Source organism: Agelaius phoeniceus, chromosome 3 (assembly GCF_051311805.1).
Source record: "Agelaius phoeniceus isolate bAgePho1 chromosome 3, bAgePho1.hap1, whole genome shotgun sequence".
Taxonomy (NCBI): Eukaryota; Metazoa; Chordata; class Aves; order Passeriformes; family Icteridae; genus Agelaius; species Agelaius phoeniceus.
Genome location: NC_135267.1, coordinates 90,406,015 through 90,427,599, shown reverse-complemented (window position 1 = coordinate 90,427,599; position 21,585 = coordinate 90,406,015). Strand labels below are relative to the sequence as shown.

Here is a 21,585-nt window from a genome sequence, read left to right as displayed (position 1 = left end):
CTCGGCGCTGCCCTTAGCAAAGATGGCCGCGCCCCTCCTCCCGCTCCATCCCTAGCCCGGCCGGTCCCGCAGCCGCTGGATGCTCAGCGGCGCGGCCCCGCCGCCCAAGACAGCGCTGCCTCCCTCCCTCTCTCCCGCCGCGCCAGCTCCCAGCGCTCCCGCAGCCGCATGGCCGAGGCTGCCGGCTCCCCGCGCCGCCCCGCCGCGGGCAGGTGCGGGGCGAGCGGCGCGGCGGCGGCCCGAGCCCGCTGGCGGCTGCTCGGACAGGTAGGGGGAGCCCGCGGGCGGGGGGCGGCATGGCGCGGCGGGCGGGCGGCGGCGCAGCGTGAGGGCAGCGAGCGCGGGGGCTCTCCGTGCTCCCTCGGGCCGGGCCGTGCCCCAGCGGCGGTGCGGCGGGTCCCGGGCACATGTGGGGGGGTCATGTAAAGGGGCTTGCAGCACTCTCCCTGGGAAATATGATAATAGAAATATGTACATATATATATATATATATATATGCACCCGACCCTCTCTAAAGATAGGGGAAGCGGAGGGGCAGGCACTGATCACTTTACTCTCGGACCCGGTGGCAGAACTTAAGGGAATGGCCTGAAGTTGTGCAGGGGAAGTTTAGGTGGGATGTTAGAAAAAGGTTTTTCAGCCAGAGGATGGCTGGGCACTGGAACAGGCTTCCCAGCGAAGCGGTGTCAGGCAAGCCTGACAAGAGTTGAAGCCTGATAGAGTTTGGACAACGCTCTGGGGCACACAGTGTGACTCTTGCAGTGTCCTGTGCAGGGCCAGGAGCTGGACTCGATGGTCCTGATGGGTCCCTTCCAACTCAGCTTGTTCTGTGATTTTATGATTCCAAAGTGTGCCTCCAGTAGATCCCCAAAACTGTCCATGGCCTGTGTTAAGGGAGGAGGATCAGCATCCCACTGGCACCCCCACTGCCCGAGGGCACCTTGGGATTTTCAGGCCATGGTTTTACACCTTCCATCAATGCCGCTGGGGCTGGTTGTCGTGGCTGCCACCTCATTCCTACTCTTTGCTCCCTACTCCCCCAGTCTGCCTTAGGTGGGGAGCTGGGGTGAGACCCCGCTCACCTGGCAGTGAAAACTGCATTTTGCTGAGGGGCTGTGCCTGGAGGAAGGTGAGGAGGAAGAAGGAGCAAGTGGTGACACCTGTGCTGTGGTAAACGGCAGCTCCTCAGCTGCAGCCCTCCACACTGTTTTAGACCCTTACAGAGCAGTGCAAGGTTGGAGAGGATTCCTCTTCAGACGAGTGTAGGCATAAAGGCTTAAAACTTCTAGTCTCTTTCATGGCTGTTTGTTATGGGATGTGAAATTTACAGCTCTCACTTGAGTGTTTGTTTCTGTGCAGAGGACATCTGGAGCTGCCTGTGGACAGCTGTCCCTGAAAGGGCAGAGGGGTGGCACTGGGTCAGTGATGGCAGCCGGATTGGAAGGGGCACCTACCTGCAGCCGGGTCACGGTGGGAGGCCTGGGGACATCAATATTGCACTTTGTGTGTGCTTTTGGTTTCAAAATTTGCCAGTCCTGTTCAACAGGACCAACTTCTGTTTTATTATATTCCAAAGCAGGAAACGTCCAAGTTACTGGTAGGAATATCAGGTTTGTCTTTGTAGGTTTCTGCTCTAGCAGCCTATGTAACCTGCACTCAGTGGCTGTACTAGCTGTTATTCCTTCTCAACATATACTGCCTTTGGCATATTCCTGTCTCTTAACAATAGAGTGGGGTTGTGGAAGAGTGCATGTAGGTATTTGGGGAGAAGGCTTCTCTTTTTTTCTCAAACTACATGTATCTGTGACCTTTACCTCTGCAGATTCTCTTGGTTTTTCCATGTTCTTTAGCTTTTCTGTTGATTTTTATATGGTACAATGAGCAAGGATCAATTTAATCTTACTGGTACATCTGAAGTAAAAATCAGTTCTGTGCTCTTTGCTGCAGTGGTGCTCAGATCTATCTATGGATTGGAAGAAGGTATCAACCTCCCTTTAAATCCATTTTTAAAGGAGCACTGTCAAAGTGTTTCTTACAGTGCTTTTAAAAGCACTTTTCATACTGCTTATAATAATGCCTTACATGAAATCAGTTCTGTGGTGTGTTTATATCTTGAATTTGCTTTCATTCAATGCACACACAAATTGATTTACTATGGTAAGGATGCTTGAGTGCATGCTCGCTGATTTAATTAAGAAAAAAAAGCCCTTTTATGAGGTATCCTATGAAGCTAGCATAAAGAACCAGGGGTTTGCATAATTACTTGTGTGCTCTTTATCAATGAAATGTTTTGTGTATGTACTGAGTTTGAAGTTTGACAATATTTTTAAACTTAGTCTGTCAGAATCAAGAAAAGTATTTTTTGCATTTAAAAAAATGCTGAGGGAAGTTACCCATTTACTGTGCATTTGTAAATGACTGGATAAGTTCTCTAAACCTGTGTTTTGAGCTCTGCCAGGCTCTGTGGCTGAAGGCATTATCCAGTCAGTGGTTTTCAGCAGGGAAGTTAGAGCAATAGGCACGCTTTAGGTTCCTCCCTATATGTACATTTGCTCCCTAGAGAAAGTTTCATGAAATCTGTAAGCTTTTTTTGTTTATCCTGCCTGTTACCTTCCTCTTGCTCTTCTCACACAAGTCTCAGAATCACAGATAATGCTGAGCAGGAAAGGAGGCACAAGGATCATCAAGTTCATTTCCTGGTCCTGCACAGGGCCATCCCCAAGAGCCACACCACATGCCTGGGAGTATGTTGTCACCTGCTAATGTACTTTAACTTCCAGAATTCAAAAATAAAAGCTAAAGTGAGGACAGGTCAGTGACACTTTTTTCCTGAAGAGAAGCATTTCTAAAACTAATTTTCATTTCTTCATGCTCTTCTCTCTGTGAAGGGTGCCTGTGCTTCAGATCTCTTCTCCATGTTTTTGTTAGTCTTGAGCTTGTAAATTATTTACAATTGGATAAAACAATTTGCTAAATAAATTATTTATAAAAATAAATACTATAGTCCTATGGATGATATTTAGAGTGCAGTTACAGGTTATGTTGTAGCTGATTGTATAGAAACTTTCTTGCATGTACAAAATACCATGTTGCAGTCACTGCCAGAGAACTGGCAGAGGTCTGTAGACCATAAGCTGTTACTGAATTTGGCTCTTAGTGCAACTAGGCCTAACACAAGGATATACAAGTACAGAGAATTTCAGGTGGCTGCCTTTCTCCATGTTGTTTGTGGGAGATTCTTTTTTGGTGAGGTTTTTTTTTTAAGAGATATCAACCAGTTTTAGGTTTTATAGGAAGTCCTAAACATGGTACTAATACTGTGATTAAATACCAAGGGGATTGAAATTGAGATCTGTGGTAATATTTTGCCAGAATCTTTGTAGAACATTTTTGGTGATGAGTTAAGATAGGTTTGTCACCTTTTGTTTTTATCAGTGGGTTATTCTATAGCAGCAATTTATCTTTGTACCCTATTTAACACAACTGTGGTCCTTTTAGGAATAGACTTGAAAAACACCCCCTTTGATCCATATGTAAAAAACACACAGTTAGATATAAATGATGCAACATATTTTCCATCTGTGCTATTTTCTCAGTTATAAGTAGGGTTTTAAAATATTTGACCTGCTGTTGTAATTTTCAAATATTAGACCACTTGATTTTTGTTTGAGGCTGTGGGAGAAATGTTCTTTTGAGTATTCAAATGCTCATGAGATTTTCTGCTAACCCAGAGAATTAATTTTACAGAGTGGCTATAAGATGTCTCTGTACAACAAAAACTAAAAATAGGAAAATGTTGTTGCCACTGTATTTTTTTTTCCTGTTAGTAATGGTTTGCTATTGCTTTAAAGAAGTCCCCAAACAACACACTTTTCTGCATATTAGGTCTTGCTGGTTTTCTTTAGATGACAAGATAGTCTATTTTGTTTTCAGGCACACAGCTATTACATGAAGGTCTTAATTTTGCTGGTCTTTTAATTTTGTTCTCTGCTTTAATATTTTTGCATTTTCCTTCATGTGTGTATTTTTCTCACGTGTTACAAAGTAGTGTGGACAGCACCCAGGCATTTTTAATACTTCATGGAAAATGCCTGTGCTTTTCATATGATGAGACCTGCCAATGAAAATAGCTCCAAAAGCAGTAAGCCTGATGTCTCAGACCTGCTGTTAAGTACCAAAAGTGTAGCAAATACAATTGTTCTGCTCACATATGTAGTACTTCCAAACATCCTGCAAAATAATAATAATGACAGTTTGGTCATGGCCCCAAACTGTAAGGCTTTTAAATGGGAGTACATGAGTACATTTTCAGTTAAAGCATGGTTGGGTACAGCAAAAAAATCACTGACTCTTTTTTTTTTTGTACACATCCTGTATGCAAAGCTTCTATTTCAAGTTTCATAATTCTGGAGAGTTTCTCATTTGATTTATCTCTAGGTGACAAAAACTTGTAAATTGCACTGCTGTCCTACTCAATGAAGCTCTTCCTTGCACCCCTATCAATTTATAGGCATGAGGTTATTTTCTGCTCTGTTGTTTTTGTTTTGTTTTGTTTTTAATCCATCAATGGGGACTGCATATGCACCTTAATTTTAAAAATGCAATGGCAATTATTTATGTATTCTCTCCAATGTTAGGAGAAAGAAGTTAAATCTAGGACACCTTTCCTTCCACATCACAGCCCTTAGAAATAAATCTTTTTGTGTGGCAGGGAAATGCTGGCTGTCTTCTGAGCAATGGCACAGCTCAAGCAGCTGAGTGCTGGGTTCTCCTACACAGAGGGGTTGATACCTCACTCCCTGAAGATGGCTGAGTGCAGCAGACTAGGCAGGACAGAGAGCCCACGTTTTCACTTTCCTGAACAAGTGTTTTAATCATTTAAGAAATGCTGATGACATTCTGTCTCTGTCTCTGCCTTGAATTCTTCAGTCTCTTAGCACTGAACTTGGTGCTCTCAGAGTGTTTTGGGGCTCACCTGAAGTCTGGCTCATATGTCAGTCCCCTTGTGGGGGCCTGGTTGGGGAATATACAGTTGTGGTGTCTGAAAGTCTGGGGCCTGGGATAGGAAGCAATTTTCTCAGCTTAGGCAACTTTGGCAGCATCTCTGCAAGTGTGCAGCAGAAGATTTCTAGGCTAGGAAGGAATCTTGTCAGGGGAACACACAGCACTCTGGCACCTGATGATCACGTTTTGGGTTTGTCATTTTAATTCTAAAAAAGATTGTTGTTGACCTATTTCCCCCCTCTATAGGGACAGTGAGTGGCAGAGAAATTGCTTGGGGAGAGCACTGCTTGGGCTGTGAAACTTGGTAAAATGAGAGGATGGGAAGAACCCAGTTTGGCCCTCTAATTTTTGCATGGGTTTGCTTTAGCTTGAGTTGAAAAATCAACTTTGTGAACTTCTGAATACAGTACATTTGCTTTAGTTACTGAATACATAATTCATAACTCAATCTCTTGACTCTACCAATAATACCACTGTATTTTGTTCAGGCTTGACTTACTTTGTTATTCATAACTACTAGCTGATAGCATATCCATTATGGTTTCCCTCTTCACTCAAAAAGGGTTTGTTATTTTATTGTTTTATTGTTAATATTTAACTTGTTCTTCATTTCAAAGGTTCTGAGGAAAAAGCACTTGAAAGATGTGCATCTCCAACAAATATCTGTCAGAAGGTTTGCATCATTCAATCTCTTTTCAATAGAAGACCAGACAAGAAGAGGACCAGAAGACCAGAGTACAGAAGAGGAAACTGGGACCTGGGTTCAGTATAGAAGCATCTTTTATCCCAAGTACAGTGTCTCCTTAAGGTAACCACAATTTAAATTTTAAGTAAGATCTTGAATGGTCTTCAAATATAAAACTCATCAGTCGTTCTTCCACCGTTTTGTGTAACTAGGGCATAGTTTACAAATAAACTGGTAAATGTTATTTTTAGTTGTTTGTTACAGTAAGCAGCTTGTCTGACTCTTCTTTCTGGTACATTTCACTGAAGTGGCAGAGCTTGACTGAAAATACTGATGCTTGTAGCTAAAACAGAATGCAAATATGAGCATGTATTTTATATTTTAACAGCTTCCTGTTTTGACATTCTTCAGCTATACATAGGATATAAAAAACTTGAACATAGTTATTTATGGTCTTAAAATTTTTTATGACATGATGTTATTAATAATGTTCTAAAAGGTTTTTGGTAATTTTATTCAGTTTTCTTCTTAGTGCTTTTTTTAAAAAACTCAATGGTAATTTGGCAGCCAAATTCCTACAAAATAATATATACTTAATGAAGTAATCTTATATTAAGGCAGATTATTTTTATTAAAGAAATTGACAATTAGAAAGTCCACATGCACACAAACAGAGCAACAGAAAGCTTACTTCCCCTCCAAAAAACCCTCTGAAGGAATTTCACTGAATTCTCAGTAGCTTTGTTTGTAACTCTCATTCATTACAATGTTTGTGGGCTTTTGTTTCTGTTTTTCTTTTCTGTTGCTTTGGTCTTCTTTTCCACGTTCAGTTTTGTATCTACCATACTTGGTTTGCCTCAGGAAGTTTGCAACAGTAACTTAAGAATCCCTGAACTGATGCTTGTTCTGCAGCAGCTAATTAGATCTCTGAAGGTGGAGGATTTTGCATTGTCTGCACAGTGGAAGGTGTTCTGGAGAGCCCAAATCAAGAAGTGCATCTTTGTTTACCTGAGACTTTAAATTAAGGTGAAGCTTAGGAATTAAGATCTAACACAAAAAAGTGACCATTATTAAACTGCAGCATTTTTACAAAGTTTTAAAATGAACCAATGAGAAAAAACCAAAGCAAACTAAAGGAGCCCCACAACACTACAGGCAAATCATTTTAAGTTTGCATCTCCATGTAAAGTCAAGAACAAAAATCTTTAGAGCTTTATAAAGTCCTAATTTTCCATTTTCCAGGCTTACAATCAGGGATGTTAAAAGGGTTCAAAAGGAAAGTTTTCCACTGGAAAACTGTTGTTTGTAGTAGAAGTAGGTGCAGTGTTTTTCCATGTATAGACTTTTCCTGTAAACCACCAGTGAATGCTGTGGATTAATTCAAACACTGACAGTCTACATAATGCCTTTGTGCAGTGTCCCCTATTCCTTGTTTCTAGGTCCTCAGAGGCACAGTGGGGATAGGAAATACAAGGTTTTTAGGTAGAATTTGGGCTGAACAAGGCTGCAGTCCCTTACAATACAACCCTGAACTCCTTTAGTTCACTGTCATGGCTTGCAACACTCGCTTCCACTTGATTTACTTGGTCTGGAGTTTTAAGGTAGGAGATGAGCTAAGGTTCACCTGTGCTGGCAGTACAGAAGCCAAGGGAATGTCAGACTGATCCTGCTCTGGCATTTGTGTGCTTCTGTTTCCATCACTTTCTATGCCATCATTTTATTTGGTATTATTTGCCTAATAGTAGTTTCATTGATAATTGAACGCAGCTCAACTATAGACTTTGAACAAGAATGTTTATTTATGTGTTATTTTATTGTGTTTCTCTAATCTTGTTCAGTGGAAATGTATAGGTTCTGTGCTGGAGCAGGCACACATCACATTTCCAAAACTGCATATTGAGGACAATATGGACATTGTCTTCTGATGGGGATTTTTATTTTATGTTTTCCCTGCATTTGTTCCTTTCCGAAAGATATTCAGTGACCTCTAAAAATAGTAATTACTGATTGTTTTAGGAATAATGATCAGAACTTGCTTAGTCTTACACACTTCTATATTAAAATGTCTTCTCCATATAGAGGCAGTGACAATACATAGAGTGTACTTACTATTTCAGAATATTGCAGGAGGTGAAAAAGGAAGGAGAAAATACTGTGGGTTTTGCTAGGAACAAGGTATAAATAGACTGCAACAAAACTGACTTTACCATGAGTCAGTGTTAAATAAAGTTTCTTCCCCATTTTTGCAAAAGCAGTAATTTAGGGGATCAGCCTAACAGTTTAACATACATAATAAAGCAGCAGTTCTTCTTGCTGAAACGTACATATCTAAAAGATAAAAATTCTTGGAGTAAGCATTCCTGGATCTTTGGAAACTGATCATATGTTGGAAACTTAAGCATTCTCTGTATGTCTGACAGTCTTCCCCTGGTTTTTCTCTGTCCACTGGCAAAATTTTATTTATAATAATATTTAACAGCAGAAACAATTTAGCAAGTTAACAAGAGCATAATATTAACAATAGCTTCAGTCAGGTAAATCCAGAACAGCATGCCTGAATAGGAAAACCATTTTATATCTTTTTGTCAGGGAAAAAAATGTTGCTGTGGCCTCTCTAAAATCTTGACAAAAGTGCTTTGGAATTTTCATCTACATTTGTTTTCTTTGTGCATTAACATCTTGAAAAAGCTCATTGCATATGTTCGATGTTAAAAGGGTTGTCAGCTAATATCTTGACGAGACTAAATACTTAAGAAAGTTCATAAGGTTGTTAGTGGCTTTTGGCAAAGAGTATAAAGGTCAAGCTGTATCAGTTCAAGGGCTGTCAAAACTGATAAAATTGTATATTCAGATATGCTATGACCTAGCTGGAATTACTGCTCTAGAGGGGCTTGGGACCAGTTTGTCAGGAAAGTAGAAGCTTTTATAGGAACTACCAGTCATGTGTGTGCTTTTCTGAAGTTTGTTGGTTTTGCTGTTTCTCTAACTAAATTCAGGCTGGATTCATATCTCAGAAAGAAGAACTTATGCCATGTTTTTCTGTCACTAGTTTATATTTCTTGCATCATTCTTCATAACAAATCTTCCAAAATTGCCAGTATAAGGCAATTTTCAGCTTAAAAAATTTAAGCTGAATTTAGGTGCTGTTTTGACTAGATCCTTGAAGTGAAATATCATCGACTCATTTTAAAAATCTCCATAACTCTTCTGGTTAAACAGTGATATCCAGTGTGCTTAATGAAATGTAGATTTGTAATACATGCTGGAAAGTGGTCCCAAGGTTTGTTTAGGTACTAAGGTGCTTCATAGTAGCTCTGGGGTATCAAAAGGAGTGTCTGGTGAATGTGGGGTTTTGTTAGCAGTGAAAATGAAATTTCTTGTGTTAGAATCAAAAACATCATTTGCTTAGTGTAGCCTCATCTGGATTTGTATTGTATTTGATGTTCCTACACACTGCCTACTTGTCTTGATGATGTTAATTGAGCTTTATCTTTCCTGACCTGAACCCTGGATGCTCAGACAATTTCTATGTATTTCTCACAGGCTACTTGACTTTTCTTCCACATTCTGTAGGCTTCATTTTGGTGTTTGAATTTGTCCAGGAGCACCTTGTTCATCCACATAGGCCTCCTGGCTTTCTTGTCTGACTTCTTCTTGTTCAGGATGCATCATTCCAGAGGTGATCCTTGGATATTAGCCAGCTTTCTTGGGCCCCTCTTCTCTCCAGGTCTTTATCCTATGGTATTCTACCGAACAGATCCCTGAAGAGGCCAAAGTCTGCTCTCCAGAAGTCCAGGGTAGCAAGCTTGTTGTGCACCCTTCTCACTGCCCTTAGGATCTCAAACTCCACCATTTCATGGTCCTGACTGCCAAGGCTTCCTTGGAGATTCACGTTTCCCATCAGCCTCTCCCTGTTGGAAAGAACAAAGTCCAGCACAGCACTTCTCTTTGTCAGCTCCTCTTGAACAGAGAAGCATTTCAGGAACCTTGTGGATTTTTTAAGCCCAGGTGTTTTTTCTCTCCAACAGCTATGGGGAAGGTGGAAGGTCCCCATGGAGACCAGGGCCTGTGAATACAAGGCTGCTCCTCTCCCTGTCTGCAGAGAGTTTTATCTGCTTGGTGTCCCTGTAGCAAACCCCCACTATAATGTCACCAGTCCCTGCCCTCCCTTCAGTCCTGACCCATCAGCTCTCGCTTGGCTCCTCATCCATCCCCAGGGGGAGCTACAAGCACTGCAGCTTGACATAGCACCACTGTCTCCATATCTCCCCTGTGGTTTTATTTACAAAACTTGCAGGTGTGTTTGTTAGCTTTTTTTCACGTTCTTCTTAACTGTGGCAGTACTTCGCTTTGCTGTTAAAAAATTATGCATGTGCTGAATATGTGTTTTTAAATTTGAATTTTGTATGAATAGTTTTCGCAATGAAGTGATTACAGATCATAAAGATGCAGTGTCTCACTGTGGAGATGGTGCCTGCCTTTTAGATAGGAAAATTGTTCTTTTATTTGAGTTAAAAAAGGAGCAATCAATATCTTCAGGTTTTCTATTTCAGGGTATGGATTTGCTTTTAAATTGTAGGCTCATTTTAAGAAAACAGTGCAGAAATAAGTTATTTCTGTGGTAAAATATTTTCCATTGATCAGTCATTTGCTGTTTCAAATACTAAAGTACAGAACTGAAAGGAACAATGTCAGCAGGTTACAGGGAGGGTTAAATCTTTGTAAAAGGTGTTTAGTGTACTTTGCAAGATATCGTGCCTTTATTCTGAATATGAATGAACCTGCAGATAAAAATATGACAGAAACTATTAGATGATTCTAGACCTGTGGTTTAGAAATGAGGGGCATGCAGAGACACCACTTGTCTGTGCAAGCTGTGTTAGAAGATGGTATAGGACTGAATTCTATTGGCTGTTCATCTTGGATATTTCTCCTAATAATATTTTCAATTTTAAAGGCTTTTTATTTTAGGGGTAGAGATTAAAAAAAGTGAAGGGAAACAAATTTCAGTGAATATTGCGTACTTCTTATGGACAATTCATGTGGATATGACAAACTTGCTTTCTTCCATGTATTGCATGCTAAGAGACAATGTGTGAATTTAGCAGCATAAAGGGTTGGCCCTAGGAGCTGGAAATGGAGGAAAGAGATGAAAAGTGATTTGGCAATGTATTTCTTGTATTCACTGGTCAAGCACTGGCTGCTCCATCATATTGCCCAAGATGTGTGTATTTGTAAAAAAGAATTGTAGTCAAAAAGCTTTGTTTCAATTTCTTGCCATATTAAGCTGGGATCTAGAACTGGAATGAAAGAAGAGTTCACTGTTTTTGCTATACTCTGGCCCAGAAAGAGCATCTGATAGATAGCAAAGTTTGCAGATAACTCTGAGGTTCTTAGTGACAGTGACAATTGATAGTGATATACTACAAGCTTTTTTGTGAAGTACCTTAAGAGTAATTTTTCACCATTATCCCATCTTTCATTTTTCACAAATATACTTTTAATTTGTACATAGGTTAATAATTTATGGTGATGTGTTTGGTTTTTTTCCCCTTTTCATATTATGTGGAAATGTATTCTATCTTAGATTTTGTAGGTTTTTAAAGTTAATATAGGCACATACTTGTGTTATTTTTCATCATCAGTTTAAGAATAATATAAAAGGAAAGAAGGAACTTACTTTTGTTTCATTATGGTTGATGAAAAGCAAGCCTTAATAGGGACCTACTGAAGGGTTTTTTTTTTGTACTATCCGTAGTTATTTTTAAATACATGGAAAAGTCTGCCACTTGTGTTGCCTGAATTAGAGAGGAAGGAACATTAGTATATTTAAAGGCTGATCTCACTCTCTCTGACTTCATCCAAAGTTGATTTATTTGTAGTTCAGAGCAAGGAATTCTGCTTTGCTTTGTATCAGGAGAAACATGAGTTGAATTAGTTTATTGTTCATAGATTTGTCTTCTATTACTCACTGCCTCAGCCATAGAAATTTTTGCCTGTTGTTCCTTGAAGACTTATTATAAGAACACTGTGAATCAGATTACCCACGCCAGCGTAAAATTCACTTTTTCCATGATGCTTACCTGTGCTTCTTTGAAGTACTTTGTTGATCTCAGCAATCAGAGCTTTGAGCTTCTTAGAACTGTATGACATCCATGACATGTTCTAAAGCACTGAATGCTAACGTTCTTCTGTATTTTGAGATACTTGTGGAAATTTATGGGAATTTAAGGGTTGGGATTTAATCCCAAGCTTCTTTGATTCCTTTCCTTGACTTTGGTAATTCCGTGCACATGACACTTAAGACTCTGTCAGCTGCACTGTGGAAAGCTGTGATGGTGACAGACACTCATGGAAACAAGATGTGCTGTATCTTGGCAGTTTTCTCTGGCTTTGCTGATGGAGGAGCAGCTGAGGGGATGGGACAGTGAAGCAGCAGCTGCTATAGAACTGCTGAGGATGTATGTGCAGGGCAGTGGATCCTAAACTACAGGCTCTGGTTTTTAGGTGCAGGACTGAGTGGTGCACTATTTATGGCAGAATTTGGGGATAAAGAACAGGTGTTTACAGGTGCATGTAACTTTAAGTCTGTGATGGAAGAGTTGGGGAATACCTGGTGCAGAGTTTGTCTGCATGCTCCACAAGTACAGATCTCCCAATGGAGAAACATGGCTGTTGCCATTTGGAAGTGCATTTTTCTGAGTTCTCCCTTTCACAAGTAGATCAGCTGCTGGCATGTTGCTTTCTTCAGTCCTAAAACTTGTCTGCAGGAAGAGATTATGCTCAATTCCGCAGTTTTTGGATCCCACAAATTTTAAGCAGTTTTGGCTAGTGCTGTGGTTTTATAATTTCTCCTTTTTGTGTTTCCCTGCCTTTTGACCCTGAAGTATATAAATTGTATTCTTTTCTAGACCAGGACACTTCACTTACTTCTGTTTTTCTTTCTTCATTCTGTTAACTACTGGTACTAGACTGCTAAATTTTTATCCTTACCTCTGTTTGTTTCACTTGGGGAGTTACATGATAAATCTCCTTTAGGTATGAACTATGTACATAAAGAAATTGGGCGGGGGGGGGGGGAAGAAACCAAAACATGTTATCCCAAGATTACCCTGCATACCAACAGAGATTAAAATATTTCTTTACTTCCTCAGCATCTCCCACCCTCCATTTGCTTTCATTTAGAGATGAGACATTCACAGTTGTGTAAGAGCCCCCACCAGCCCCAGATATATGCAGACTTAGAGTTTATAGGGTTCTCAGGAGTCAGCAGGGGAGAGTTTAAAGGGCAGCTCTGTGGCTGGCAGAACTACCAAACCTATCTCCTTTCTTGTAACTTCCCTTGCACCAGCTGTCCAATTTGATGGAAAACAAACTTGCAAAAAAGAAGTACATTAAAAATCCATATGATCCATCAGCATTCTTGTAGACTTCCTCTGCAGAGAAGGCAATTAATTTTGGTTTGGTTTTGTGTACCTGGGAGAAGAGCACTCATGTCCAGTTGAATCTTTTGTAACATCTCTCATTAGTTCTTTGTGGCTTTTGATGTGCTCAGTTCAGTTTGTTGATTTGATTTCCATTTGATTTTCATTTTTTAAGAATTAGTCTAGTTGCTGTTTGGTGCTTTTCAAAATTTAACTTGTTAATATTTATTTATTTAATGCTTATGCTTATCAGAAGCTATAAATAGTGGGCTTTTCACAATAATTATGCAATTTCATGTTTGCAGAATGATTGATTTTTTTTTCTCCCCATTCTTACAGCAGTCTTTCTTCAGGAAAGAACAGCTGAGAGAATGAGAACTAATTGTGTAGGTGCTAAAATTCTGGGATTTATTGCATGTTTTTTAGTATTTCAAATTAATGTGTTCCCAAACAGCCTTAGAAGCTATATTTGAAACATTATTAAAACCCTATCTTTTCATATTTTGCTGCCTTGCTGAATTCCTTCAAGATTTTCTGTCATGCATTTGTGAAACAGCTGTGTGATCTGATTGTTGTAAAGTGTGAGACTAATATTTTGTTCATTTTGGGCTTAGATTAGTTTGGAATATTTAAAACAAAATTAGATGCTTTTTAATGTGTCTACCACTTCCCATTTGAAGGCAAATCTTAGGTGAATTTTTATTCAGTTTTGGTGCTTATTCTTTCTGCTGCTGTCAGTATTTTGCTCACTGCATTGTAAAATTCACAGTTGGTGTATGAAATTTAGGTAATTTATTTATTATCCCCACTTATGAATGTTCATTTCACATGGGTTATGCAAATGTAAAACCAAAAAAAAATACAGTTAACTGAACACATTAATTGGCATTAACTTAATTAAGTGTTCTTGATTTTGTGGGAGAAAATAGGAATGTGCATACAGCTGCTGTTCAAAAATACTTTATGGGTTTTCCCTTTCAAAGAAATCGATTTACCAAAGTTCCTCCTTTCTTCTATGTAACTTCCACAACTAAATAAAAATTGATGCTCCTTGGTAATGTTTTCCTCCTGATAGTAGTTTCTGAGAAACACAATCCTCCTGATTAATGGATTTCAGTGCTGGGACTTTGAGGACTGGTGAATGTCCCCTTGTTTTCCCCCTGGTGGCTACAGTAGTACCTATTTGCTGCTTCACTGTGAAAGAGGATGGTGAGAAGTGAATGCATACAGTAAATCTCTTTTTTGAAGATGGGTTTTTTTTGATGGTTTATGTATTAGTAAAGCTGCTTTTTTTGTTTTCTTCCAGATTTCACAATGGCCTGTTAAATGTTAAAGATGTTCTTACAAGTTTTGACAACACGGGGAATGTCTGTAAGTCACTGTTTATTTAAGTACAGTACTATGTTGATAGAAGTTTAACTGCACCAATATAAAACATTTCTGTATGAGCCCTCAATAACCATTTAATTTAGCTGGGAAACTGCATTACTGTGGTCAGGGTTACCATAGCATTACAGTTTTCTGTAGCACCATTGTTTGTGTTGGATACACCCTTAAGTTCTCCCAGTGCAGGTTATTTTTTGTTGTGGCTATGGTGGGAACATTAGAGCAACTGGACTGGAGTGGATAAAACATTAGTTTAGCCCATTGATTTGTGTTGGCCAGGGGCCAGCAGTGGCTCTGTGAGGAACAGCAGTGCAGGAACATGGGAAGCAATCAGGGGTACTTCTAGCTTGGACAGAACAAACTTGAACCAGAGAAACACAAAAGAAAGCACTCAGTCAAGTTGTGAAATTCCTCCCTACAGAATGTTTTGGATCCTAAAACATGAAATAAATTCAAAAAGGGGGAAAATTGTGCAAGAAAAATTTACTGTGACTATTAAATATACAGACATCACTTATGGCTTAGGAAGTGCTGGGTGTTAGGAGAATTAATGGGGCAGTGGGATGATATGTTTGTCCTGATCTTTCACTCTTGTCTAAGCATCAGTTACTGGCTGCATTAACCTGAGGCAAGATGAGCTCTAAGTGGGCTATCAATGTCTGACCCAGTATGGCTCTGCTTCAGTATACTTATTAATAAAATTATCTGTGCTATTAATGGACTTGAATTATCAAATTGTGGTAGGTGGTGGAAACAAAGCTGAGCCAACATTGAAACATTTTTGATGTGATGAGTAATTACTATTATATAATTAACGTTTAGAGATATACATATAATTGTTGTTTGGTTATTCTGCCTTATCTTTCAGGTTGGTTTGTTTGTTTTCAAAGAAGAAAACTGATAGAATAAAGTTGGTAAAGTTTGCCAGATGTTAAAGAAATATACACATATTTCCCCCCCCCCTCAAGCCAATGATATAGAACTGTTTTGATATATATGTTTCATCTCAAATTTCCAGTCTTAGTATTCCAAAGCTATGTTTGAATAAACATTAGTTCTATTAGTTCTAACTATATAACAACTTAACTATTTCTTTTGAACAGCAGAGAAAATACTTTGTGTGTGTGTGTCTAAATGTGCTTCAGGTAATGAATCAGTACAGTGTAATATGGTTACAAGATTTCTTGTTCTTTGTGTACTGAGTTTGTGCTCAATCTACACAGATTTCCTTGTTAACACAAAGAATTTATTCTGCTAAAGTTCTTGTATGCTTTCCTATTGATAGATGTGTTGTCAGCTCCTCTTGCAGTATTTCAGGTACTTTTTTATTGATTGCAGATGGTAGAACAAGACTTACACTCTAATAGGCACACCACCAGTGCTAACACTGGAGCAATATGACATTTGTGGTTCTCAGTGTTTCTCTGTTTATACAAAGATTCACATTTGTCCTTTTGGATTCAGAATTGCTTTGCGGGTTCATGCTGTGTTATTATATACAGCGTTTGCCAAGTCATTTCCAGATTCACTGCTTCCCTATTTTTAAATGTCTTTGTCTGTAAGTGTCTGTCTGTATGGATCTACATATTACTGATTTATGCCTATTTTACTATGCACTCTAGATTACACTCTATTAGCATAACTGTGAAATTATTATCTTCTGGCAGCATGCACTACTGGCTTTGAGTGCAATAATGACACTTTTTTGCTACCACCTGTATGGAATAGATGTTGTCAGTATCCAAGCCAGAATAGCTATGTGCCTGCTACACCATCATAGTGAAGTTCTCCCAGTCATATGTTTAGTGAGCTGCTCTGTTTGGGTCATAACTGATGGAATTTCTGCGTGCTCCCGTTATCCCTTAATTCAAATTGGGTCTTTTTTTTGATCTTTTCTTGTGTATTTCTTGACTCTCTTTGTGTTAGCCCACTGTGGAAATGATGAGGGTATTGTGTTGCCTCCTTTTACCCCCAGAGGTAACTACTGTTGTCTTTCTAAAATTAGGCTGACTGTTTTTTATAATTTCTGTAGTGTTCTAGAAGAACTTTTTATTATCAAATCATAGTGTACTCAAAAACCCCCAGATATTTCTGAAATAGTCTTTGACAGTATCAGATTATTTCTCCTAATATTTAATACTAATGGAGCTAGCCAGAACTCAATGTGCTATGTTCTTTTGGGGCACACTGCATAGCTAGCATTTATTTACTGGCCACTAAACTTCACTTAAATGAAGTTTAAGGTTTAATGACTTGGACTGACTTACCACAAAACAGGGAAATGTTTTTGCGTTCTGGGCGTTTGTTTTGGTTGCCATACTGAATACTTACCAGCAAGATCAATGTTTTTTCTAGAAGTTAGTAGATTATGAAATAATTTTATATGAAACAGATTAGCTTTTGTAAAAACTTAATTTTGTTTTTAAACATAATAATTTGTTTCAAATAACAGGGTTTTTGTAGTTTGGGGGGAGTTTTTTTGTTTCTTCTAGTGAGTACTTTATGTTAAAACAAACTCTTTCAGGGTCTGTTTCTATGGTATTTCTGTTTGCCCTGCTGATCTCTGTGCTTATAGTTTTTGACAGCCACATCACTGTAAGCCATCAAAAGAGAAGTGGTAGAGCAGACTCCAGTTAATACCACTGTCTCCATACTCCCAGTAGGTATCAAGTCAGTACAAGATGTGCCACTAGCTGGCAGCATTATATAAAATATCCATAAGCAGCTTTTGAGGAGTACTTGTGATTGCTTCCAAAAATGCTGCTGTACACCAGAAAGACTTCTAGATAAAAGGGGAGCCAGCTGCAGTAGCTGTCAGTGGTGTATTGCAGGGTCTCAATTGTTAACTTTGAAAATTGCCTCTGCACAATGGCTTGTTCAAACTTTGTATTTGTATACCTACACTTGTATTCTGTCTGTTTTTAAAAGATTTCTGAAGATGCATTTGCACTGCAGGATTGCCATTGTGAATGAAAATTCACATTGCAAGTTGCAATGGGTTTTCACTTTGTCAGAAAAATGTGGAAGTTTTTTTCTCTCTGCTCATCCTTTGTGGGAGAGTGGTTTCCACATGAAAACTCTAAATGAATTCTCCACACAGACAGGATGCAGTGCTAAATGTACTTCCTTCAGCTTTAATTCTATGCATAAACAGGAGGCAGGGAAAAAAGGACTGGAATGAAGGAAAGGATCAGTCTGTTCATTTTAGACAACAATATGCCAGCTGTTAAAAAGAGGGTACAACCTGACACCATCTCTGGTCCTGAGACAGTCCTTTAAAAGAACTGATGGATCCCAGGCAGAGGGTTTGGTGGTGGCATTATGGGATAGCATCAGTTGGCCCCTGGAACCGCATGCTCATCCTGGCAGAAGAAATCATCCAAAAATTAAGGAAAATTCTGCAAGGATGAGCTTTTGAGAGTGTCTCCGTCCCTTGCCTTTCCAAGTGTGAGAAAGCAGTTATAACTGAAGTGCTTATGACTCTATCCCAGAAAACAATCATTGCAGATTATGTAAACATTTAGATTAAGTGAAATGAAAAGGGCCAAAATGGAAACCTCTTTACTATATGCCCCCAGTCTAAGCAAGCTACAGGCTGTGTAAAGGAGAATTTTAATAAGTGAAATACAGCATATTTTTGAATGTTCATCTAGCAGGCTTTTGTCTGATGTTATCACAGAAACAAGATATTCCAGAATGCTCAAATAGTATAAAATTGAAAATATACTATATGTAATAGCAAAACATTTTCTTGTAAACTGCACATAGCATTAGTTAATAATTTCAAGAAACAACATGTTCAACACATACTAATTTTATTTTCTACTTGGCTGAGTGTACAATTATATGTTTTAGAACTAAAAGAGCAGCAGAGGGTGCTACAGTTACAGAGCTGCCCAGGCACACACTCCAAAATTGTTGCTCCTGTAGGCAAGTAGATCCTGTAAACGCTTAGGCTTTGCATTTGGGATAGATGTAAACAGGATAATTTTAAATTTTGTTGCCTCTGTTTATAGAGGAAAACAGCTACTCTACGTGAAATCCAGGAAAAGTAGAATTATATACTCACTCCTTTCTTGACTTTTTTATTTTAATAGTTTAATTGGTGGAAAATGTTACATAATTTCATTAATTTCATGAAAACATAGTGTCTGGCTATAGCTACTGTTACAAAACACTTACTCAACATCTTTAGAGCTGTTTTTGTTTATGATAATTTTACATTTAGAAGTTCTAGTCTCTGCAACAAGTTTTTTTGAAAAATTTGTTATTTATGGATTTTTTTTAAAATATGTTTCCAAAATAAATAAGCTAGCTAAACTGAAGAATATTTTTGCCCTTCATATAATATTTTTCATGAAAATAACATAAGAGAATGATTTTTTTCTTAACTTTCGAGTTTGTATCGAGGTGTTTTGGAAACAAAAATCAAGAAGGAAACAAATTATTTTTCTCTGTTTAGGTTTCACTTTTTTTTTTTTCAGTTTATATTAATTTTAAAATGATACTTAAAACTGGTAATTATGCAACTTCATTTAAAATTTACTTAAGAAAAATATTTTAAAATTTTCTTTAAAACAAAGAACCTTTTCTTCTTTCCTCTATTTTCTCAAATAACTAAAGCAAGAAGAATATTTTCTTTCTGGTGGTATATGATGATGGGTTTAGAAAGCTACTTGTTTCTTCAGAGCTCTCACTGTGTGCCTCAGATATGTGCACTCCTCAATGGATAGATGATGGCAGCTACAGAATGATCATGTTTGGAAGGATAGATGCCATAAAGTTACCTGGGGGCAGTCACCAGATGACATCCTTTATGGCAGCAGAGGCACTCCTGTATTGCATGGAATGTTACCTGGAATCAACAGTTTTCAGCTGCTGCTGTGGAAGTTTCCCACATTGTTTTGAGTAAACATCTGGTGATCAGTAAACATCTGGTGATCAGTGAAAAGCCTGCCAGCTGGAATATGCTTCCTGCCCTTCCATGCCTCAGTCAGTATTCTCACCTGAAGAAACTGCCACCCGTTGTCCTCTGAGCCTTCTCTCATTCCTCTGGTGTGGCAGTTTGAAATGATTTACCATGTCAGAACCTCAGAGCCCCTTGGAAGTCTTCAGCAAAAAATAAATTGTCTGGAAGAGTGTTTGAATAGCAACGATATGTGTTGTTTTGAATGAAATATTGTATTTGTGATACCTACAATTTACTATTCACTATGCAGCTTCCTTTTAAATAAAACATTTCATGATCAGGGTTAAGAAAAACCAGCTGTTTCCTCCCTCTCTCCTTCATCCAATTCACTTCAATGATTCAGTTTACAGCATCATCCCAAGCAGTCACGTTGACATAACCCACATAAGGCATATGGAATGGAGCAGAAAATAAGTATATGGAGAGAAGCAGGCACCTTTTAAATTACTCTTGCTACCAGAATTGTTTTTATGAGGTTGTTCTCTGATGGAACATCAGTGATTTTGTCTGTTTTAGGTACTGTCCTGAAATATTCAGCTTCTCCCCACTCGCTAAAATCTTCTATCAGGAACCTGTGTGTGAAAAGAGAAGTCATAACTGTGGTCAGTTTCCCTTTCATCTAAAGTCCTTCTTTCCTACTATGTATTCCAGACATTATCTGTTTTTTTCCCCTCTGCTTTCAAGCATGGCACTAGCTTAGGGAAGTAGGAGGTGAAGAAGCCCAGTTTAGCTCTTCTGAGTACCCTCTTTCTTGCTGGGTCAGATTGAAGTTTTTGTAGGAACTGGTTCTCCTGTTCAGGTTATTCCAATGAGAACCTTTTTGGTAAATATATGTGAATCTCTCAGAGCAACTGCAGTTACTTTTCTGTGTTGCTGAGCAGTTTTTTGTACCTTGGCACTCTGATTAGCTATGTTTTGGCATCATCTGTTGTCTTAATCTTTAAAAAGTAGTTGGCATTAGTAGGTTTCTAAGTGTACTACTTGTGCTAATCTTCTACAATGTGAAGTATTTTTGAAAATATTCCATGTATTCTAAATGGATTACCATGAGAAATTGGATCTTTTGATTTACATTAATTAAAACTATGAAAGTACAGTATAACACATTAAAGTAGCTTGGTAGAAGGAAAGTATGAATGATTTTAATTAATTTTATGGGCTTTACTCCTGCTTTAGGCAACTTCTCTTAGTCACCTCTTTAACTGAGATAGGGCAGGATAATGGTAAGCATCCCTTTAAGTTGTGCTGTGCTATTAATTCAGCTTAGTCTTTTAAAACATTTTAAAGTTTTCTCTAAAAACATTTCAAATTTGAGCATAATTGAAGTAAATAGTTTCAAATGGGTTTGATGTGCACTGGGTTGTTACCATTTGTGTGGAACTTGCATGCTTCTTTGTAATAATTCATTTTGTTGTCACAGTTCCTTTCACTTGCCATGTTCTAGCCATGCTTTCAGTGCTGCTTTTTCTCAGTGCTGAGATCTCCCTTCTGTTTGACACCAGCACCTGATGCTGGTGGTTTCTGACATGCACATTGGATGGGGCATTTCTCTGTACTGTGTTATAGCCCCATCAGTGGCTGAGGTGTGGAGGCAGCAAGGGCAGTCCTTGTTATTTGTTTTCTTTATACAAATGCAGCTGAAATGTTATGCATAACTTGAACCTTGTTTTGGTTTTGTTTCAAGTTTGGTTTAGAGAACTTTTCAAAAGTTGCACTGTATTTAATTTTAAAAAATCATATTCAAATGGGTCAACTCATGTCTTCTTTTGAAAATGTCACAGTAAAAGGTTCCAATTCAATTTAACACCAATTCCTAAAATTGTATTAAAAAGACCCTACTTTGAGTAAAATATTTCTGGAAGTGAGAACTTGAAACCTTTGGTGAATATATCCATTTGAAATGTTTTGTCTGATTGTTCATTGTGATGATAGTTCTGACTGAAAAATATGATGAAAACTGATCTACATAGCAATGACCAGATGAAAATTCAATGTAGATCTAGTATTCAAAATTAGTAGTATTGAAAATTCAGTGTAGATTCTAGTATATTTAGCTTCATAAATTAAATACTGTTATTGAGAGTATGTGCATTTAAATTAAATTATATCAGGTTTAA

The 21,585-nt window shown here is 38.4% G+C and overlaps 1 protein-coding gene across 2 annotated transcripts in view; it reads left to right on the top strand.

The window, feature by feature from the left end:
• The first annotated feature begins 135 nt into the window (after positions 1-135).
• CAMKMT (calmodulin-lysine N-methyltransferase) overlaps positions 136-21,585 on the top strand; it is a 212,623-nt gene continuing 191,173 nt past the window's right edge. For both annotated transcript variants that reach the window (XM_054629736.2, XM_077175840.1), the window contains exons 1-3: positions 136-267; positions 5,622-5,812; positions 14,420-14,484. In XM_054629736.2, the coding sequence (XP_054485711.1) occupies positions 169-267; positions 5,622-5,812; positions 14,420-14,484 (355 nt within the window). In that variant the 5' untranslated portion in view covers positions 136-168. The remainder of the gene's footprint in view (positions 268-5,621; positions 5,813-14,419; positions 14,485-21,585) is intronic.